At 35.0% G+C, this 24843-nt stretch overlaps 3 protein-coding genes across 3 annotated transcripts; 1 reads left to right on the forward strand and 2 right to left on the reverse strand.

Annotated features, from left to right (window-relative positions):
* Positions 1-1953: 1953 nt before the first annotated feature.
* On the reverse strand, positions 1954-5077 carry LOC138310567 (tripartite motif-containing protein 2-like). Its single transcript, XM_069251837.1, has 2 exons — positions 4392-5077; positions 1954-4241 (listed from the first exon to the last, which is right to left on the reverse strand). Exon 2 carries the CDS (start codon positions 4209-4211, stop codon positions 2625-2627), a length of 1587 nt encoding a protein of 528 aa, XP_069107938.1. The 5' UTR covers positions 4212-4241; positions 4392-5077; the 3' UTR covers positions 1954-2624.
* A 2319-nt stretch (positions 5078-7396) lies between these two features.
* On the reverse strand, positions 7397-11624 carry LOC138310569 (uncharacterized). The gene is made up of 2 exons (XM_069251839.1): positions 11091-11624; positions 7397-8412 (listed from the first exon to the last, which is right to left on the reverse strand). The coding sequence occupies exons 1-2, from the start codon at positions 11221-11223 to the stop codon at positions 8213-8215; spliced, it is 333 nt and encodes a 110-aa protein (XP_069107940.1). The 5' UTR covers positions 11224-11624; the 3' UTR covers positions 7397-8212.
* Positions 11625-21900: 10276 nt separating this feature from the next.
* On the forward strand, positions 21901-24014 carry LOC138310568 (uncharacterized). Its single transcript, XM_069251838.1, has 4 exons — positions 21901-22072; positions 22633-22866; positions 23257-23286; positions 23521-24014. The coding sequence occupies exons 1-4, from the start codon at positions 21925-21927 to the stop codon at positions 23673-23675; spliced, it is 567 nt and encodes a 188-aa protein (XP_069107939.1). The 5' UTR covers positions 21901-21924; the 3' UTR covers positions 23676-24014.
* The last annotated feature ends 829 nt before the right edge of the window (positions 24015-24843 follow it).

Consider the following 24843-nt stretch of genomic DNA (forward strand, 5'->3'; position numbering starts at 1 on the left):
GCTATCACACCCTGCTGTACTGTAGTAGTTTTATCACAGCTATCACACCCTGCTGTACTGTAGTAGTTTTATCACAGCTATCACACCCTGCTGTACTGTAGTAGTTTTATCACAGCTATCACACCTGCTGTACTAGTAGTACCTGTAGTAGTTTTTATCACAGCTATCACACCCTGCTGTACTGTAGTAGTTTTATCACAGCTATCACACCCTGCTGTACTGTAGTAGTTTTATCACAGCTATCACACCCTGCTGTACTGTAGTAGTTTTATCACAGCTATCACACACCTCTGCTGTACTGTAGTAGTTTTATCACAGCTATCACACCTGCTGTACTGTAGTAGTTTTATCACAGCTATCACACCCTGCTGTACTGTAGTAGTTTTATCACAGCTATCACACCCTGCTGTACTGTAGTAGTTTTTATCACAGCTATCACACCCTGCTGTACTGTAGTAGTTTTATCACAGCTATCACACCCTGCTGTACTGTAGTAGTGTTTTATCACAGCTATCACACCCTGCTGTACTGTAGTAGTTCTATCACAGCTATCACACCCTGCTGTACTGTAGTAGTTTTATATCACAGCTATCACACCCTGCTGTACTGTAGTAGTTTTATCACAGCTATCACACCCTGCTGTACTGTAGTAGTTTTATCACAGCTATCACACCCTGCTGTACTGTAGTAGTTTTATCACAGCTATCACACCCTGCTGTACTGTAGTAGTTTTATCACAGCTATCACACCCTGCTGTACTGTAGTAGTTTTATCACAGCTATCACACCCTGCTGTACTGTAGTAGTTTTATCACAGCTATCACACCCTGCTGTACTGTAGTAGTTTTATCACAGCTATCACACCCTGCTATACTGTAGTAGTTTTATCACAGCTATCACACCCTGCTGTACTGTAGTAGTTTTATCACACCTGCTGTAGTAGTAGTTTATCACATCACCACCCTGCTGTACTGTAGTAGTTTTATCACAGCTATCACACCCTGCTGTACTGTAGTAGTTTTATCACAGCTATCACACCCTGCTGTACTGTAGTAGTTTTATCACAGCTATCACACCCTGCTGTACTGTAGTAGTTTTATCACAGCTATCACACCCTGCTGTACTGTAGTAGTTTTATCACAGCTATCACACCCTGCTGTACTGTAGTAGTTTTATCACAGCTATCACACCCTGCTGTACTGTAGTAGTTTTATCACAGCTATCACACCCTGCTGTACTGTAGTAGTTTTATCACAGCTATCACACCCTGCTGTACTGTAGTAGTTTTATCACAGCTATCACACCGCTGTTAGTTACATAGTAGTAGTTTTATCACAGCTATCACACCCTGCTGTACTGTAGTAGTTTTATCACAGCTATCACACCCTGCTGTACTGTAGTAGTTTTATCACAGCTATCACACCCTGCTGTACTGTAGTAGTTTTATCACAGCTATCACACCCTGCTGTACTGTAGTAGTTTTATCACAGCTATCACACCCTGCTGTACTGTAGTAGTTTTATCACAGCTATCACACCCTGCTGTACTGTAGTAGTTTTATCACAGCTATCACATCCTGCTGTACTGTAGTAGTTTTATCACAGCTATCACACCCTGCTGTACTGTAGTAGTTTTATCACAGCTATCACACCCTGCTGTACGTTGTAGTAGTTTTATCACAGCTATCACACCCTGCTGTACTGTAGTAGTTTTATCACAGCTATCACACCTGCTGTACTGTAGTAGTTTTATCACAGCTATCACACCCTGCTGTACTGTAGTAGTTTTATCACAGCTATCACACCTGCTGTACTGTAGTAGTTTTATCACAGCTATCACACCCTGCTGTACTGTAGTAGTTTTATCACAGCTATCACACCCTGCTGTACTGTAGTAGTTTTATCACAGCTATCACACCCTGCTGTACTGTAGTAGTTTTATCACAGCTATCACACCCTGCTGTACTGTAGTAGTTTTATCACAGCTATCACACCCTGCTGTACTGTAGTAGTTTTATCACAGCTATCACACCCTGCTGTACTGTAGTAGTTTTATCACAGCTATCACACCCTGCTGTACTGTAGTAGTTTTATCACACAGTATCACACCCTGCTGTACTGTAGTAGTTTTATCACAGCTATCACACCCTTCTGTACTGTAGTAGTTTTATCACAGCTATCACACTCTGCTGTACTGTAGTAGTTTTATCACAGCTATCACACCCTGCTGTACTGTAGTAGTTTTATCACAGCTATCACACCCTGCTGTACTGTAGTAGTTTTATCACAGCTATCACACCCTGCTGTACTGTAGTAGTTTTATCACAGCTATCACACCCTGCTGTACTGTAGTAGTTTTATCTCAGCTATCACACCCTGCTGTACTGTAGTAGTTTTATCACAGCTATCACACCCTGCTGTACTGTAGTAGTTTTATGACAACTATCACACCCTGCTGTACTGTAGTAGTTTTATCACAGCTATAACACCCTGCTGTACTGTATGATTTGTGTTACAGCTATCACACCCTGCTGTATTGTAGTAGTTTTATCACAGCTATCACACCCTGCTGTACTGTAGTAGTTTTATAAAAGCTATCACACCCTACTATATTGTAGTAGATTAATCACATCTTGTAGTACTGCAACATCTTTACACAATCCCCCATGAACCCAGTTGGTATCCATAGTAAATCATCTCTACCCACACTTACAGCCCATACGCTGTCTCTGTCTGTGTGTAGGATCCCGAGGCCTTTACCATCTTTACTCAATAGGACGACATTTTTGTTGTAATAATTCCCTACGATGATGCTCCCCTGACTATCATACACTATATCATATGGGTTAAATGGTCTACCTCCTGTTTGTGGTGATTGTTTACATGTACTGGGGATGTCACCTCTGTATACAAACAGTTGCTGGAAGTAAGTATCCATGACAACTACATGACTGTTTCCATCACCACCATCACGTTCATCACTGTGACCAATCACTGCGACATTGTTAGTGATAGGACATTCTGTGATCCTGTATGCTGTACACATGAATGGTTTCCCAATCCCTGATGCCATTGTAGTGATGACCATCTGACCTTGTGTGGTATATTTGGAAACGATTCCTGACATGCCCACAATGACATGGTTCTTTGCTGTAATACATATGCTGAAAAGACGTGTTTTAGTTGTGAATTGTTGGATTAACTGTCCTGATACCAGCTCGAGGATGTTGTTTTGTTGATCACAGGCCCACAATCTGTGTGTTGTTGGTGATACACTGATGTCCATGATCCCAGTCTTGTGTGTGACCTTCTGTATCACTGTACCATTCCTGTTCAGGAGAGTTAATGTGTTACTGTAGTCACTGGTCCAGGCCTGGTCATCAGTGGTAGGACATATAGAACCAATGACACATGGAGACTTCCACTCCTCCACCACCTTGGTCTCTGTCAGTAGTGTTTTCCTGGCCACTGCTTTCTTACCTTTATCCTCCGATTGCTGTTGTGATGAGGGTTGTTGCTGACCGTCTGATAATGCTACTGACCGTTTCCGGTCAGTAGATGTATGACCTTGGCCTGAGGTGATGACCTCTCCTAAGGCTTGTAGCAGGTGACCTTTAGGAGAATTGTTTGGATTAAAGCTAACTGTGTCTAAACCAGGTTTTACAGGAATATTTTTTCGGGAATCTATTTCACATTTGGTGTCGTATATTTCTATGTGAGAGCCCTGCTGAAGTACTTTCTTACATTTCAGCATTTGTTGTTTAAGTTCTTTGTCATACATCTCCAGTTCTTGTTTGTATTTCTGTATAAGTATGATATTGTCGTCTTTCATGTTCTGATACAATGAGAGAGTCTCTGCTCTAAGCTTGTCAAGGTCTTGTTTTAATTTTTCTATTTGCATGTCCAACTGATCAGATAATTTCTCAAATATGCTTTCGTTGTCTTTGAGGAGTGTATCAGTAGAGGTGATGTATTTCCCAATCTGTACCAAATCATTTTGTTCTGTTCTGTCAATAAAGTTTCTGATGTCTTGTTTCTTCTGAGGAGTGACTTCAATAAGCTCACACACTGGATGAATTCTGTGAATAGTTGATATACATTTTAGACAGATTGGTTCTTGACACTTTTCACAGTACAAATCTAGTTGTCTCCCCTTGTGATGGTTACAGGTTGTCTGTCCTTCCGTACGAACTGGTACGTTTGCTGTTGCCATTCTGATGCAGATAGAATGTTTGTTGAATTTCTGAAAATTGATTATATTGAATCAATACAATATTTGCATAATCAATTGAATAAGAGTTTTTTTTTGAAGTCTTGTTCAGTATAACTTGTGAATAAAGTTTTACATATTGATCTCAAACAGGTTAGTTTAAATGTATAAGAAAATAATTACCTGATAATCACTGCATTCACTGATGACACACACAGGATACCTGGGATTAAATCAAGTGGTTCATCCCCAGAATGTAAATGGTATTCAATGTTGCTAAAATATCCTTCAAAATTCACAGCCAACCGGGCATTTACTTCGTTCTTCTTAAAATAGCAGATCTGTCACTTTCTTAGTTTCTAATGGAAATATAAATTTTAGATCAATTTCCAAATTGGCACTACACAAAAAAGTACATTAAATGAAATTATATGTGTCCACATTGAAAAAACACCTTCCTTGTGTCCACGCATACGTCTATATAGATATTTTTGTCTAATAAGGCCAGACGAAATTAGATATCACTTCCTTGTCCGGCTTGACTTACAAATTAACAGAATCATTGTCATTGGTTATTTAAGTAAGCAAACGTCTACCAACGAAAATGTCTATCTATTGAGGCGTGTATAGGGATATTAGATATAACTTCCTTTGTCGATTGAGGTTACCAACAGACATACAGTTGTAAATTAAAGCAGACATATATTGTGTATAACGTCGATTTGGGTCAAGTTTACAACCAGCGATATCCAAGTTCTCAAGTTGTTAATATAAGGATTAACTTGAATATATTTTTTTATGTTATGGAGATATTACACAAAAATCAGAGTGTACTCTCATCATAAACCGCTTCGCACCGCTTTGCGGTTTATTTAGAGTACACTCAGATTTTTGTGTTTTATCTCCATAACATAAAAAATACATTCAAATTAATCCTTATAAACCAATTTACTAAAGATAATCTCTTCAATATTCAAAATTCAGTTTTGGACTCTTTTGTCTATGAAATCATTACGCCGTCATCTCAGCCAATCAGAAGCAATGTTACAAACGGCGACGCCATTTTTTCCTTTATGGGCTGATAAGGTAAATGTTTAAGCCAATGAAAATGCTCGTAACAAGCAAAATTGAATTATTTATCAAATGCAATAAATCATATAGGTTTAACATATACATAGATAGATAATACCATGCTGATTGTTATGTTTTCAAGATGGCGGAGGATAGTTCCGATACACTTCAAAGCAAACAAATTGACTAATATATGAGTATGCTATATATATACTACTGCATTTAATGAGAAGTTTCCTTTTTTCTGTTGCCTGGATCAAATATTTCCCCAGCAAATTTAAGCTCTTAACTTTTTTAGATGATAATATCATAATTAAATTATAAACACTTGGATGTTTGTGGTAATATTCCTTTACACATTTTTTTTACGTAATTCAGAATAAGCAGGACACAGTAATACAAAATGCATTTCATGTTCTACATCATTTTTGTCTAAAAAAGTAGAAAGTCTGTTGCCTCTTGGAACGTCGTTATATCGGCCTGATTCAATATGCAGAAAGTGAGCTTGCCCGCGGTATTTACTCAATATTTGCTTAGTTTTAGAATTCAAAGATTTCTTTAAATAAAAATTGGATTTCAAAATTATCAACAAGATGTTTGTAAATTTCACATTTCGACGAAATATCAAATGCGTAACGCAATTCCTGAATAAATATTTCATGCAAGCGCTGTCAATACACTTCCAAAAAGTGTTTTTCATAAGTTACATTCTGAGTAATTCAAATATTGTTGAAACCACATCTACTTATATAATTTTTACATCATACAAACAATTTAATTTAGAATTAGGTTTTTTAATAATGAGCTCAAATAGAACATTAAAGCATGACTTTCAAATACAGTTATCTATTTTAATAGCTTTAACCAATATTTCATAACCATTATTTTACGCTGTATATGCAAAGTAAACCTACCAGTCTTAAAATACACCATAGAAATATCGACTGGGATTTTTCACATTAAAGAATAAAAGATGTACACCTTTAATCTGAGGTGCTGGGTGAAAGCCCGGGGCCCCCATACCCTGCAACAGTAATTAAGTACACATGACACATAATACCAAATAATGATATTTTTGTTTCAACATTGAGCTTATGTTTTTTTTTCATTCTACATGTACTATTAAGAAGATAATCTGACTTTCTTCCTTTTCCAGTACATATTAGCCTGTAGACGTTTGCTTTTTCTCGAAAACAACTATTTTGATTTCATTTATGTTAACAGTTAAACGCCATTTTTTGCATTATTTTGCAGACAATCTAACATATTTTGTAAAGCGTTAGCATCTTCCGTAAACAAAACTGTATCGTCAGCATACATAAGTATAAACAAATTTAAAAGTTGCAATTGATAGCTTTGACAATTGGAGTTTATCAATTCACTTTTTGTATCATTACCAAAAAGAGAATAAAGTATCGGGGACAATGATTCTCCTTGGAAGAGTCCGACATGTTAATCGAACATTGTAGATAATTTTCAGCTTAATTTAGTATATGATTTTACATTATCAAAAATTGATATTATCACTTTCAACAATCTACCCCTGATTCCACATCGCTGTAGTTTAAGCCAATCAGAAGCAACGTCACAGACAGCGACGCCATTTTTATGGACTGATAAAGTAAATTTTTAAGCATATGTAAATGCTCGTAACAAGCAAAATTGAATTACTGCGTTTTAGCAAATCCATCATGTTACCTTGCATTCTCATAAAAGAACGCTTTGATTTCGCTTTAAACGACTTATATCATATTTCAGTCTCCGAGAGACCTATCCTGTTCGTCATATAATTAGTCAATGATCTGTCTCTATCAATTGGTCAGATCAGATTTATAATTAGAGTATAACCGCCAAAAATTGTCAGCAAACCATGGTTTATCTGGTACTTTCTTAGTAGAATTTTAATCATTGACAAGAGCAAGTACAAATATATACCTACTGTTCATCTGGGGTGCATTGTCTCAAAGACTATTGTTTTTCACAATGTATATAACATGTAATATAACAATAAGCAGGCAATAAATGTACAGTTTACTGATCATCTTGGTATTTTATCATCTTCCACATGGAAGATAATTTCAACATGGTAAATATAAATAAAAAATAAGATATTATTGTTTTATTTTTTTTTATTTCATAACGATGATTTTAAATTACATATACATGTACATTGCACGTTATGATAACAGCAAGCATTTTTTTCTTTATTTCATAACGATGATTTTCAATTACATATGCATGTACAATGCACGTTATGATAACAACATACAGATACACTGTATTTATTTGGGGACTAGTTTTTTTGAGGTTTCAAGTTTTGTTTTCGGCTCACAAACACTTCACGTTTCGAAAAAAAAAATAAAAAAAAAAAAAAAACAAAAAAAAAACATTCATCTAAGATTCTATTAAAATCTACACAATTATCAGATATCACATTTTTGTATAAATTTTATTAAAGCTTAATGACGGAAAAAGTCGCAATTGCAAACCCAAATCATTTACTGAAATTAGAATTTCAACTAAAACATTACGCTTTTCTTTCTTTGTTTCAAATTAACGATTTGAAAAATATCACAAATATGCTACAGTAATAAACAATGAAATTCCCAAGAAACAAAAATTTTCAGCTAAACTTTAATTCAACCAAAAAATTAGTTACATTTATACATTAATTGAAGATAAATGATTTCTATAAAATAAAACTAAAAATAAAAAATAAAACAAAAAACTCCTAATTATACCTTATACTTAAAGCTTGACTTTACATCGTTTGTCGTGATGTTTTTTTTTTTTTGTTTTTTTTTTCTAAATCAATAAACTAAATTCCGCCAAGATACGTAAGTGCACCAATGTCAGTTTACAACTGTTTTACTTATAAATCATATATATCTACACAAATTTGTTCGCCAATTGTCCATTTGATTCCATCTAAATCATTCTCGTGCCATTCCATACGAGCTCATCGGAGCCCCTCGGATTTCATTGGCTTCTTGAACCAGCGCACAGAATGGACAGAATAATGCGATCAACAAGTCGTTACATAACGTTCCGTCGATGCCTTTCTCCGCCCGGATCTTCCCCCGGATGTTTACAGCCGCTACAAGGTGAATCACCGGAAATAGGTACGTCATTGCTACAAATAAAAAAAAGGAGAGATATTTTTTGGGAAACCAGGGGCCTTCACACCAGAGATTCAGATAGTATACTATCTAAATCTCTGTTCACAACTTATACAGGATGAATTGAGATGACAAAGACCAATGTTTCGTTTTTGTGCCTTAAAAAGTATGAATTTTTGCAAAGAAAAACAATTGTTTCGAACAAAGGTTCCCGTTTAAAATCTAAAAGAAAAAGCCTAGATATATATTATATGCAATCTACTAAAGTAATTGATGAATACGCAATGTATGATGTTTACCCAAGGATATCCCATTTTGGCATGTTTTGTGCATGTGGTTTCAATGAAAATGAACATGAAGATTTCAGGCTCCTCAGGCCTTTGTAAAATTCACAAAAAAAACAATCGTAAAAAACAAACACCAAAAAACAACAGTCGTAGGGGGACAACCAGTAGTCCTTTCGATACGCAAAGTTTGAAGATTATTGGTCTGAGCATCAGCGTCAAAAACAATCTTTGATTATTATTCCACTCCACTTTAGGATGCTATTTTGGCTTGTATTGGAGCGTATTGTAAAACATTGAAGTATAACGGAAATACGATTCTAATTAAATAAGATGACAAATAAATACATTTTTACTTGCTTAAATGGTTTGACTTAAACTCGATAGATACAATTAAACGCTACTGCATTTTCGATACTCCAGGGGTTACTAGCACTGACGTTACATCAAAACAGAGGCAGTGATAGTGACCCCTGGAGTATCGAGGATGATGCCACTGATACGTGAATTTAAGAAAACGAAAGTTTGTGCTACATGTTCACGATCAATGGTGAATCGATACAATACCATGTATATGTAAAAATGTACTGTGTAGTTTAGTTCATCAGTAAATCTAGATAACGGCTGTGGAGCTGTGCAACATCTGTGAGATAGGCTATACAGGGAGATATTTGTTTTATCTATGATATGTTCTATTTTAAGATGAACTACATCTTTATCGTGCAATGTACTGTCGGTATCCGAGATTTCTCGAACAGGGGCCAAAGTCACGTACATGTAACGGGATACGACTCTGTACATTATACGTTAGTTGACACCGTCTCTCCTTAAGAAAGCATACATAAGAATACTATCATATTTATATATGTTAATGCGCACAATCGGAAACCTTTGACACTTTCCGTAAACGAGAAAATACAATCGGGGATTTCGGCAAAATACAATCGGGGATTTCGGCACTTTCCGTATATATTTGTTTTAAAGAAAGTGCCGAAGGTTTCCGAATGTACGCGCGCATAGACGACTATAGACTTTAAAATCTAATATTTCAATTCTCACTGAAGTTGGAACCAATGAAACTACTTTAAACTTCCTCTTTCGTTTGCTCATGACCTTGGCAATATTTTATCTAGACCTACTTTTGCCTAAGAAGAGCAGTTCATTTATTTTGTTACAACAGCAACTCAATTTATCACCACATGAAATCGACCAAAGCAAGATTCAATCTTGAATAAAATAATGTGTCTCCTGTTAGTGAGTACTATATAGAGTGTCGGTATCCATCTGTCTGTTCGTCTGTTTGCTCATGATTCTTGATTTCAAGGTAGATCATTTTATTTTATACAGTGAGGAACATCCATTACCAGACAAAAATGTTTCGGTTATTTCCAGTCGTGGCGTTTGAACAGCCGTCCGCTGGTATTTTTTCCCACATAATTGGGTGACCAAGATATTCAATACATGTACTTCCGGGTATATATTTACATTTAAAATGACAGCTGATTAATGATAACTTCAAAAGTCATTAAATCTACACATCTTTCTTTTAAAATACGCGGTCTTATCAGGTAAGGTTGTTACAGGAAGCAAACAGATTTATCTTTATACCGCTAATAATGGATTTAACATAAAAGCCGTCCTCATAATTACGTGACGGATCATTTACTTATATCGGTGTATTAGAACTGCCGAAAAGTCAATTACACATACATAGGTACAAAGAAAGACATGTGTAACAACATTTGCGTGCTACAGGGAAATCCTTTTTGTAGCTCCGTAAAAAACCCTAGTTTCATTTTCGTTTCAAACAAATTCTATTCCGAAATGTATCAACATAGTTTTCTTGTAAATAAAGAAAGCAATTATTAAAATACCTTGGACAAAACAGACAGGTGTATTGTTAGTTTCGCTATATAATGCAATACATTTTGTATACAATAAATACGTAAAATCTGTTTATTTCGCTTTGATAGATTTTCGTCCGGTACATGTATGAGGAAGCCAAATAGGGTTTACACAGTAATAAACTGCGTTGTTAAAAAGATAACATAGACATATGAGATACATGCATATCCATTGTAGCTCGTTTACAGATCTTACGGGTCTTAAACGCAATGACTATCCCATTGACTATGTAAAGATACCAATAATTCAACATTAGCTATAATTCATATTGCATATTTCATTGGTCAATTAATCATATAGGAGTAATTAAAGTGCGTTTCTATTGGTCAGTTATACATAGGTCTTAATAAAATCGCGTATTAATTGGTCAATTATATCGGGGTCTTAAAAAAGCTGCGTTTTCATTGTCAATTATATCGGGGTTTTGATTAGGCCGCATTTTCATTGGTGAGTTATATAGGGATCTAAATAAGGCCGCGTTTTCATTGGTCAGTCATTCTTACCACAGCAGCAGCAGCTTTCCCCCATAGCCTCCGCATTCTTCCCGAACGTATAACAAGGCAGGATGTACGTGATGAGGCAGAGTGTGCAATTGTCCATACACCCTAGTAGTCCGTGCTGCCAGTAGGAGGACATGACGGTCAGTTGTGGTCAGTTATGGTCAGTTCGGAGACTTGTGACTGGTCAGAAATATTCCGGACTCTGTTAAATCTTCTCCGGACACAGTAGACCAATGTAAGTTCAGTTGAGATGAAAAGACCGGTCAATATACTGGACACATCTGGTCACTGTTTAGTTGATAGTAGCTGGTCAAATCCACGCCGGACAGTGTCACATTACAGAGTGGTCAGTTTACAAGGTTCCGTTGGTTTAGCAGGGGTTGCCTTGACGGACAGCACCGAAAGGTCACTGACTATACAACTGTCCCGTGGGTGAGGGTATGTCTGGATACAAGTCCCGTCCCAGACAAAATCACTGTTACAACAGGTACAGGAAATAATAACAAACACACAACTGACACACTTACGGTGTATACACGTGTACTCATAACAGTCACGAGGAACAGCTGTCACATGGTCAGTAGTCACGTGGTCTCGGTTACGTTAAACACTCACATACGTCTTACATTTTGTATAGTGAGGTTTTAGCAACAGGTGATAACGTATGTGTATAACAGTCATGGCTGGTTAGCTTGATATCTACATTATTTGATTACTTACAACTATATATACCTTTAATATACATGTTAGGTTAAGCTGACAATACTTTGTCATGCAAGAACAACAGAAGTATATGAAGTATATTGCCCGTTTTACTTATACGGCATTGTGAGATAAAAATGAAGGACTATAGCGTTGATGAAACATTAATATAAACAAAGGTCAGGTGGGGCTACAATATATCTACAATCAATAAATTCCAATGTTACGTTGCAAATTATCAGGTATTAGACTCTAATTCATGTATGCTGTATACATTCCTCCAATGTACGTAAAAAACTAATATAGTCTTTCGTCAGCCATACACGGACGTATTCCGCTAAACTTGCCTACATACATATGTATTAAGCGTGTATTTTTAGATTGCTTTTTATATATTCGATTCTTTTCTGTTGTTCTTTTTTTTACCCATGCAAATCATATAATACTAATGTATGTGTAGGGTAAGCGGACAAACCCGGAAGCATATATCTAACTTGTAATAACATAATCTGATTTGCTATCTAAAATACCTAGATAAGGTGAGGCACACTCGTCAAACAATAATGTGCCTGGTCGTTGTTCTGTAGCTAAGATGTATAATATTTGTCAATTTGCTATTTTACCATACCATCATAATATATACATATAGTATCATACTCCATTGAAAAAGATCGAATTAATTAAAAAAATATATATTCCTGGTATAAATGATTTGTGTTGAACGGGTACCCTCCTGTGAGAGGGCATAGTTGTGTATGTTTGTCTTCTATTTTTTTCTAATTATACACGTTTTTAACCCTTTGATTGATTTATTATAATTTCATACAATTAGTGTTCGATTGATGCCTTAAATGTATTACATAATATGCATATCAATAATCATTACAACAGTGTCTAAACTCCACTACGCTCTGAGTATCAAACCGCCACCTAGTGTAGGCTGATTACATCGGTAACAGACGATGAATAAACATTTTTACTTAACAGAGGTGACCTGACCGACCTCGATATTATCATACAATGAAGTTTCTCATCAGCATGTGAGGTTTGTGACTAATAGGGATGCTGAACTTAATATCACGTGTGCAAGTTGCATTCATTAAAGTGTTTGATTGATTTCATAATATTGTCCACGAGAAAAATTCCGTCAGAGTGGTACAACGGTATTTTTATTCCGTCAGAGCAAAATATTGGCTACAAATTCCGTTAGAGCAAAATGTGAGAGATAAGCGACTTGAAATACCGTTGTACCACTCTGACAGAATTAAAAAAAACCCGATGTACCACGATTACCCCCGTGTTGTCGAGTCGACACAAAAGCGCAGTGTTCCATAGATACAGACATGCCTATCTTACATGTATAAATATGTACCTCTATATAGATCTTTAAACGTGTATGATGAATTGTAAATATGAATAATTCTACTAATCTGTCACATGTGCATGACTTGAATAATAACTTATGATGCTCTTTAGAATTTTGTGATTTGTGAGTAAATGAAATGTTCATAATATGTACTCGTAGGTATTTAATTTCGCAATTTACATGTAGAAATATTTCAGGATGTTATTGTTTTCGCAATGAATATTTCATAATTTTATATACACCAAATTGTACACAAGAGAGGCATTTTCCCGCTAAAATTCGTTCGTGTAATTACAATGAAGCGAAAATTTTCCTCTCGCGCCAATTTCCAAGTTTAAAGTTATATATTATAAAAAGTAACTATTTTGCGATATTTTTTCCTATTATGAATAATTCTCTACTGTCTACTGATCATTGACTTACAGTTTCCCATTTAAACGTGAATTGCAAACTTGTAAAATTGGAGTTGCCTCGCTTTGTATGAACATGTACCAGTATATCTAACGCTTGAATCGCAGTTACGGGCCGAGACCTATTCATTATATGGCAGTTCCACAGTTAATATTCGTTTCTCATGCTTATCACAAGAATATGTGCTTCATAAAAGCATCGTTTGGGATAGTTGGATTCTTCTTGGATATTTGGGTATTGAAATCGGAATTTGTTTGGTGGATGTTACAATGTACTTTCAAGGTACTCCACCTCTTACAATTAGTATTTTTTCTCTATAAAAAAATAGGAGCAGATTTTGTATTTTTCTTCAGTTACAAAATTTGTTTACATTACATCACTACGACTTTTGAAAATAAAAAATATTAAATATAATTAATTGCATCTGAAATGAAGTACTGATTGCGGATGCACCAAAACAAAACAATTTTTTTCATATTATTTTGTTTGTTTTACAATATATGTTTTTTTGTTGAGTTTATGAGGGTATACTGATAATGGAGCACGTGAAAATTATGTAACCCGGCGAAGCCGGGTTACATAAAATTTACACGGGCTCCATTATCATTATACCCTCAAAACCTCAACAAAATAAACATCTATTCCTTATATTTACAGTTTTTCGAGTAAATGAATATTATGAATTCACGCGGCAGTTGCATATTTTTATTAAAAAACACACATATTTTTTTCTCTCCCGTCATCGTCAACGAATTCGATTGAACAGCTAATTGGAACCGAGCCATTCATATGTTCCCGCCAAAAGTGGGGTCATGATTCCACGTTGCTACGCCATCAACTATTCACGTAACAATAGAATTGCCGCACTTGTTGTGCTAACATTATGCACTGATAATGATAATTCTAGAAAGCATGGTTATTGAGTCCATGTCAGTGCAAACTGTAAATATATATATATATATATATATATATATATATATACACACGATTAAGCACATGCTATTGTTTCAATGATGAGTATCGTTTTTACTTTGTCGGCGCTGGAGCATCTTTAATGAAAAATACGTGTACGGAAACAGAAGTGTCAATCATGTGAGATTTCTTGTTCACCATTTCGTGCTCATGTAATTTCAGACATCACAAAAATATTTGTTCAACCTCTTCTGGATTTATTTACTGTGAATTCCTTTATGAATTACATGTATGTATATAATGACCATGAAGAAAATAATGAAATTCATTTTTTTAATAAACACCATGACTTTTAAACAAATGCTAAAACAAATACAAAAAACCATTAAAGTACATGTATATGTGGTTTGCTTTTTTAAGCAAAGACAACAAATATCACTTGAAATTTTGGATTTTTACTTATAGTTAAAGTGAATAGTCGGGCAAAGAAAACCAGTCTAAATGCGTTCATTGGCCTTCCAAAAGTTCTCACATATTAATGCGACGGTCAAGGTCTGCTTACGTTTCCCAGTTCTGACCATTGAAATAAAGAAAAGGTGAAAACATTGAAAGCGAGGCTGCGTGGAAATGTAACCACGGGCATAGTCAGCCGGGAGGACGTTTTAGGATTCCTATACTTTAAATTAATTTCTACGTGCGCAGACAGATTTTGACGAGAAAGTTTATTTTTCTATTCCATAAGAAATTATTCTGGATACATTCACACCATTTTTACCGACTTTAGCCTTCCTTGCCCGACTGTTCACTTTAATATTTGTATTTTTCTCATCTCTGTATTGAATTATAGTTGGTTACTCGAATTAATGTCCTATTGATATTCATTTGATAACGACCTCCACGTATGGATTGTGTTGCGTGTGTCAATATCTGAAAGTTTTGGAAAGCTGCGGTATAATTGTGTTGAATATTCAGTAATTGATTAATATAGAGTTCCGTATGGGTTATAATCACGAATTAGTGTTATTTTGAGATCTATTGTCGTTATGTGTACTATAAACTAACCCATTTTTTCTTGCGATTAATTTTCGTGTGTTTTGCGATAATAACTCGTAGACCAAATCAACCAAACGCTTTAACCTCAAAAATACTTGTGCTGGATTTTTTTTTTCAAATAACTGTTGTTTTGTGTGTGTGTGTGTGTGTGTGTGTGTGTGTGTGTGTGTGTGTGTTTAGACTGATGTGGAGAGCAATCTGAAGTGGTAGACATCGTCAACAATACCAAAATATTGATATCATTCAATTTGTTAGTAACTTTAAGTCTGTGATCCTTTTATACTGATCTCATGTTGATACTCTACCATATAAGAAAATAATAACGTGCTATTAATTACCGCCCTATTGTTTTGAAACATACATCTTACTAGTGGTACTGTAATCTGTATAAAAACTAGGGTACAGATGTCTGAATTGCTCATATTGATTTAGAACATTCATGATGTTCCTTTTTCTTCCATATTAAAATGGTTGAACTTTTTTCTAGGATGGGTAGGGTAACTATTATGTTTAGGACTCTTTTTTCACTAAAACGAAACAGGTGAGCAATTTGATTTATCTTCAGTCCAGAAATAGTTTAATTCCTTCATGTTATGATATGTGTTACCGAAAGCAAAACTGAAGAGACGTCATCAGGCACTTATACTTACACTTTCTGTACTAGACGGTAGACGAGATAAGATCATAAATATCTTATTAGAGCCCAGTTTCATAAGCATTTCTTAACTTTTATAATTCCTTAACTTAAAAATTTTCGTAGACGCATTACAGGTTTTATGGAAGGCTCAGTTCCTAAAGATTTTTTCTTTTATCTTTTAACTCTTTAATACTTTGGGGATTTTAAAGTTAAGGGTTGGCTTCAAGTTAAGGAATGTTCGTGAATCTTGACCCAGAGCACATGCAAGATAAAACCTACAATGTACATATAAAGGTTCGAAAGACAAAAACACATTCTATTAATACAGCAAACGCTAATGAATGAGATAATTGTCCAAGTTAGGGAAACACACATTGCACTTCAGTAGTCCTTATAAATTAATATGAACTATGGTTCCGGAGCTATTCTAAGTTTGATATATGACCAATGTCCTAAAATGTTAGATTTGTTTTGTTTGACGAGGCTTGAGAAAGGCAAAAGAAATTATGGCAATTCGGTGGGATTTTTTTTCTTTCTGAAAAGAGACAATAAATAAATAATTAAATAATAGAAAAGTAGAATTGAATGCCCGTCAACCTCAAGGACATCGTATTTTTTCATCTCCTTTTTGACATTTCTATCAACGAGTTATTATACATTTAACAATATCGTACAATCACTGTGTTTTTTTTTAAAAAACGAGGTTATTAGTAACAGCAAAATAAAGCCCGGATGGAGATTGGCTATGTGCAGCACCTGATCCAGGACCTTCCCCGTTGGCTATTTCAATTTAGTTAAAAATCTAATTTAAAATATTCATAGACACACTAACTGGCCCGCGGAAATACTCCGATATTCCGTTTAATGGCCCATATAAATTTGTCTTGTTTCTTATCGTGAAATTACGTGGTTACTAAGGCAACGACTACGTAAACATGCACACATTCTTATGGAATGTTTTATGGTTTATAAAGCAGTTACACACTATTCATAATCAAAAGAGGAGTATGTGGGTAATTTTTATTTTTACTGCCAGGACTTGTCGATAAACAGATGGATAGCGATATAATGTGGAGGGCCCATCCCATGGCACTGAGGTCTTTTGAGGAATGTCTTGGATGTATCTAGAGTGAATAAATCTAGCTTTCGACCAGTTACTATATTCGCCTTCATTATGGTGTAAGGGTCATGGTGGCCGAGCAGATAAGATTTACCATCATATTATCACAAGTCCTCCACCTCTGGGTTGCCATGGTCGAGTGGTTAAGATGTCCCAACATACATGTACATCTCTGAACTACCATAAACCCTCAACCTTGGGCTTGGAAGTTCACTAAATCTATTCGGGGCAGTTGCCAGGTACTGGCCTTTGGCGGTGGTTTCCTCCTGGTACTCAGGCTTTCCTCCGCCAAAACATCTGGGACATTCATAAAGGATACTGGCTGTAAATTGAACCTTAAACGAAACAAAACAAGTATTTATAGTGTTATACCTGTGGCTTTATATGTAATAGCTTAATTCTCGCCTTCATGATTAGGACATAAACCCGATTTCATTTTACAAGCGAGAAACTATTCAATATATCATACAGGTCCCCTGATTGAATATTTTCCCGTGGGTTTATGTAAATAAGTTGTTAGGCGCTTCCATTGAATTTCGAGTTGTTATCTGTTCATTTTTAATTGCAAGACTTATGTTAGGGGAACAACTTAAAAAACAAATGGGTCAATGAAAAAAAACCCGAAAAAACAGAGCAACGATACAGAAAAAACAAACCCTTGCGAGTAGGTATCTATGGTGACGTCATTATGATCGGGACACAATTTACGTCGTCTCCTCAAAAAGTAAGACGTTACGCTCGCAAACAAATGACGTCACAATAAATACTTACTCTCAAGGGCAAATAACTCCGTAATATGCAAATACAGAATACTGTCTAAGAAATATTGGAGTTGCTTACATAGAACATCCGACTGAAATATTCTTTATGAATGAAGCACACATCTCCATGCTTTTTCAACAGTATGTTGTTCTCCCTCCATATGAATAACTTAGTTACAAGGACAGATTGAATTGCCTATAGGGAAGTAAAAACGCTACAGCGAGGAAGCGAAGGCCGATTTTGTCGATATTTGCTGCCTTTGTACAGATTGATAAAAAATGGAGATTTCCTCAAGGAATACAATTTTAAAACTAATGACATTTGTGTTGATTTGTCATATTTTCAAATCAGACTATGGTTAACAATTTTGTAATTGGGAAAAACATTAAAATTTTAACTACTGATATAGGGTTTTCAAATATCTGATAATCTAATTGTAACGTCGGTATCAAGGTTTTGATATGGCCTAATAGAAAACAAATGACTTGTGTGATTTTAACTAACCTCTATTAGTGGGGTTCAATTGAATTTGGTTCTGTTTTTATAGTCTTGATTTAATAAAGGACTGTATAGCAGCTTGACGAAGATGTTAAGGGAGAACAGCCTTATATATGTTTGATAGTACTAAGTCTACTGATAATTAGTTTTCAACTCCCATTTCTAAAATGTGAGTTAAATTTGACCTATATTCGTCCTCGATTTTTCTCACCGAATCCTATATGTATTTACTTTTGCTATATAAAACCACTTTATGACACCACTAAACATACTTTTATGAAATGATCATATAGCACACCCGTGCAATTACCAAGTGCATGATACAATAAAACAAGTAATTATTAAACTACTTTGTGACGTCATTTCTTATTATTTTCATGACGTCTTCGATTGTCTTATGCGCTGTTCCATAGACTATCGGATAATCTTAATACTTCTTGCTGAATTTGCTGGTGTCCACTTATATTATGTTCAAATATAATAAGATACACAACTAGTTATGATCAATGACGGAACAGCCGATTCACCAACCATCTGGTCCGATACCTGTGACGTCACAATGACAATTGCGTCATTGATAATAGGCTGTTGATGGTTGTTTAAATGGCTACCCCTTCCATGCCGATAATTCAATAAATATTCGTGATTCTGATTTTCTTTTTCAAAGGTATGCCTTATTTCCAGAGCACAGTCATTAGCTTTTATTCAAACGAAAGTCTGTGTACTGAGGCATGAATCTGATTTCTACTGAGGTTACAGTATTGTGTCATTATTGGCCTCCAAATGGAAATATGTTCATTGATATTTACTATTTACAATGTATATGGTGATACAGTCTAAAAAAATCGTTAACTTAGTTTAATTATTATGTCACTTATTAGATTAAGGACATATTGTGAATTAAGATGTTATCAATCTGTGTAAATTCAAAAATATTTACTCAAATAATGTTGAATTATTTCGCCTCATGCAATGATTGGTCATATACATGTATTGTAACATCACCTTTGATCAAAGTCGGTTAAGTGTTTGAAAAACATACGACTCACTATTGAAGCGTATTATTAACCAATGCACATCTTACCGCACTACATGAGACAGGCTTAATTTTGATTTGAGTGAGATTATGGAAAGATTCGTTATTGTAATTGCATGTAATTCCTAAACGACGGGAAACTATACGATGGAAAGCTTTCGACATATCACGGGATTAATTTAGTGAATTTGATCGACAATAAGTTTCTGACCTTGCACACATCCGTGTATCCAGTGCATATATATGTACATATAGGATCTTACATGATAGATCTTTTCTTGAAACGAATCTAAGATGTTTTTATTTGGTTATCCTCCGTAAAAGAAAATGAAAGTTATGACTATAAAGAATTTAATTTAGAGATCTATATTGGGTTCGTAGACCGATACATCTATGACATTCATTTAACAGCGTCAAAAACCGTTGAATCTCACATTAATTTTCCTTGATTCAAAATCAAATATGACGGCTCACTACACTTCGAACTGCATCACTACTCTGACAACGATACATATAGTCGTTCCGTCTCGGTTATCACCGTTTTTTTACGAAATGAACGTTATCGATATATTATCAAATTTTCAAATTGAAAAATAGAAATAATTGAAAGGTGTCATTGTTATATTTCAAAATTATGAACTTTATAATATTTGTTTTCATACTAAATCCAATTCTCTGATTTGCAGATTATTTATTTTCTTTCATATACTACGAAAAAAAATCCCGAGAATGGCGCGAAAATCCGACGTAATCATGACGTCACAATAGAGACGTCGACGTTGGGTAATGAATTCGGAAAATTAATCCATTGGAAAATCAATAGAATCGTATGCTTAAACGTATTTTATGTTTTCAAGTAGTTTAAGAAATTGCTTATAAGCATTGATTTAACTATTTTTTAACTTCATAGGGTTATGAACTAAATTTAATTGCAAACTGTTATGAGAATCCGCTACGTGGATTTACACAGATTGCAAACAAAGTAATAGATTAAATAATTGTTTGCAAATTTTTTTGAGAATCCGCTAGGCAGATTAGTACAGGTTGAATACAAAATTTCTCTCAAATCCCTATGAAATACTACAGTTATATAACACTGAACAATCAGAACTAAATCTTCGACAATCCCGACTACCGTAGTTACCCAACTTAGCAACCAATCCCGTTTAAAATTTGACGACGAACATGTAAAAGTAGACTTATTTATTTAAATATTATGTTGATAGTGTTTTGATTGCGTAAAAGATGCTATGAACACAATTGCATACAGCCATATTCTACTTTGGTGTGTCTCGGCAAGATGTAAGAACATACAAACATTCACTTAAAGATTCACAACTCTTGAGGTTTCAGTCTCATTGAAGTCTCGATTCAATCGAGATCAAAGAAGTTTTGGGATTTTCAAATAAAAGTTATCAATATTTGTAGCAAATTTCTTTTGCATTTATTTCAAAACAATAGTCACCTTTTTTTAGATTTATTTATATCGGGATTTTAAACAAGAGGTCTATGGCATATAAACACTACATGTTGCCCGATCAAGCTCTTGACATTTACAAAAAATATTGTATAGGGCCTTAAGACCTTCCAAAACATAAAGAGTATTTGTTCCATCATATCTGTAAATTCAGAATATCTTTTTTTTAATTTTAGCCATTTTGACTCCTTTAGACACCGCTCCTCTGGCCTAATAATTCAAACCAAGTTTGACTTATTTCCTATGAAAATTCAGCAAATATTGTTCATAAAAGTGTTTTTTTTGTAAACTTTAGCAAATTTGATCCCCTTCCAAGGGGAAAATCTGAGACCACAGTGCCATGAAATTCACAATCTTTTGTAGAGAGCCTTTCAATGAGACCTTTCAATCTATGAAGAGTGTTTGATTCTACCATATCTACGAATTGAGAAGATTTTTCAAATTTTAGTCATTTTGACCCCTTTTTGCCCCTCCCATAGCCCCCTGGGGTAGGGAATATACAATTCACAATTGTGATTGTCCTTATGCCTTAAATGGTTTGTGAAAGTTCAACAGTGGGATAGCACTGTAATAAGGACAATGGTTCCTCTGTTACAAGAAGACAACAAAAATATACCGCAGTCTCCAAAAACGTATTCCAATCACTTCAAACACGCAACATAATGCATACATGGGTAAGCATTCTTTCATGTCCCTGGCTGTTAATAGGACGTTAATTTTAAAAAGACGTATTGTGTCACGAATGGCCGTTTTATCGTCCCCTTATAATCCAGAATGTAAGACTACATAAAACTAAGGTCAGACCTTATCTAATATATATGTATTATCTTTATAGGAATTCATTTCAGACTATATTTGTGAACATGGCATGGTGGTTTGTTTTTACGGTATGCGCCCTAATACTGGATGTGTCGTTAGGTCTAGACAGTCCTTCTATGCTTGGAGATGGGTCCAATGATCCAATGTTGCTTCAGGTCCAACGTCTCCTGCTAAAACACGAGGCTCAAATAGGTAACATAAAGAGCTATTTTTTACTTGAATTTTTAAAACCTTTACGTTTCAATTCCAATCGGAATTTACTGAATTTCTTTTTTATGAATCTACTGAGGAAAAATCAATCTAATTAAAATACAGATCCTTATAACCATCCGAAAACATCTTATAGGTGGTCATGCTCGGATGACCTTACTACCACTTGTACTTCAGATCAAATGCATTTTTTGTAACTTTCTACATCAATTGAAAACACCATTTCGTCCAAGTATAAATATATAATTAGCTTTGTAATTTTCTTTTTTCGAGATGACTATATATACGAAAATTATTATGACAGCTTTTTCAAACTATTTCGTCAAATAAAATTCAATTTCAGCTTCCGGAGGTAACAATGTGATTTGCCATTTTCAATGGTCACCAGAACGTGATGACATGATGATATGTACTTTAATCAGGTTGATGAAAATTAATTTTTATCTAAGAGAGCAGAGACTTTCGCTGACAATTTTTCTATAAGAAAGTAATCATTTTATTATCGATATAAAATTTCATATGCTTAGTATTGTGTTATACAGATGCACTTCAAAAGGAAAACATCCGACTTGCAGAGAAATCGTCTACTCTCGAAGGGGAAGTTAAATTTCTTCGAGAGAAAACTGTTTCACTTAAAGAAAAAATTGTGACTCTCGAAGACAAAATCACCTCACTAGAACAGGATCAGCCTTCTGCTGATAATGAGGAAATCACTAGACTGTGTCAAGAAGAATCGGAAGGAATTGATGAATCCCGAATAACAACACAACCCAAAGGTACGTGAACTTTATGGCAGCTATTATGGTATTGTGTACGTCTAATATGCACACGTACGTACGCTCACGTACATTCATTCACAAATGCCCCCTCCATCCATACACGTATACATGGAATATACACAGAAGCCGTCTTCAATGGTATAACCTGTTAAATGAAAAAAAAGCAATGTACTCCTTTTACATATTTTTCTTCTATCGAGATATTTGTATAGAGGTAGCGGTGGATATAGTTTCTTATCTCAATCGATGAAAAGATAAAAGTTGACATTGCGAAGCACGTGACAATGTAAAATAATTATTGTTGTTAAATTAATTACGCAATGCAGCGATACTGATAAATCTGTGCTTGTAACTTCGCATTGTGATGTTTTTAAATATTTATTACAAATGGCGCCAAGAAGATAAACAAACGTGTCGGTAAGTCAATAATATTTTTAAAGTCGTATTGAATTCCTTTTTTAATTTATCTGACCATTTTGTAAAATGTTAATAAAGTTAATATATTGTCAGTTTTATCAACATTATTTGTTTCATGTACTTTATTCGACATTAATTAATGTCGCTTTAGCTTTTTTAATCTATCCTTACGATCTGAATTCCCATTTCTGTAGACCCATGGTGGAATTCAAGTTTTTGATATATTTTTTGCAGACACCACCACTGACAGTACAGTAGCATTCCACGCCATTCTCACACAAACGATAACAAATCCAGCTGTAGGTCATATCATTCAGTTCGCCAAAACCGTCACAAACATCGGCTCACACTTCAATTCTCAAACTGGTGAATTATCTGTCCGGAAGTAGGCGTTAATAAGTTTTCGTGGACAATCCATGTTCACCAGGGCCAATACGTAAGTACACAGTTAGTTCGTAACGGCCTGGTAATAGCGTCGGGTATAAGCGGGGACAGCGACCTTTATACCACAGGCTCGGCGTCAGCAATAACAATGCTAGTTCCTGGTGATTTGGTTTGGGTACGAGTATCATACACCCATAGTGGTAGTAACATCTACCCTACCTATACCATGTTTAACGGGTTTCGTCTGCACTAGGCACTACGACAAATGACTTAAATATCATGATTGGCTTTTGTCTTGGACGAATTTATTTACATTGTGTTTGTCCTAATGAATAAACATCAGAGACAAGGTAATTGTTGTAATGGTTTATATCATTATATTTACATTTTCTTTTCAGTCCCGCTATGAAGCCATACCAAGTTACCGAGCGCTGTTTGCATTCATATAAACTATGAACCACAGCCGCTTATCATGACGTCATTATCATAGTAACGTCACCATTGCCGTTCCAGCGATCACGGAAAATGGCTGTTCAAACACATGTAGCTATTCCATCCTTTACGATAACGAAATATTTATTTATTATAGATGCAAAATCCTCTGAGATTTCACCATAAGATTACAACCAAATGTAATTGTAAGCATTGGACGTCTATCAGTTGGTATTTATAACCTACATTAATGCCAACGGAGACAAATTAGCTCTTCATTAAATTTGCCTCGGTCCATTTTGCATTCATAAGTGCTATGAATGCCAACTGAAAAACGTTCCATGTCCACATTAACTGCATCTCTATCAAGTCTTGTAAACTCATACTGAAAACAGAATTTGTTATCTTTTTTGCAGACACCACCACTGACAGTATAGTAGCATTCCACGCCATTCTCACACACACGATAACAAATCAAAATTTAGGTCATATCATTCAGTTAGGCATAACCGTCACAAACACTTAATGGTTCCTGGAAATTAAGTTTGAATACGAGTATCATATCCCCACAGTGGAAGTAGTATCTTCTCTGAATATACGATGTTTAACGGATTTCATCTGCATTAGAAAGTGAAGGCTCTAATAATTTCAAAGCTTGTGGGAAAAACTTTCAATGGACTGATTGTAATTGTCATACCTCATTCACTTCTGATGTCGATTATGATTTGTTCTGCGTTAATC

Source organism: Argopecten irradians, chromosome 16, assembly GCF_041381155.1.
Source record: "Argopecten irradians isolate NY chromosome 16, Ai_NY, whole genome shotgun sequence".
In the NCBI taxonomy this organism is placed as follows: Eukaryota; Metazoa; Mollusca; class Bivalvia; order Pectinida; family Pectinidae; genus Argopecten; species Argopecten irradians.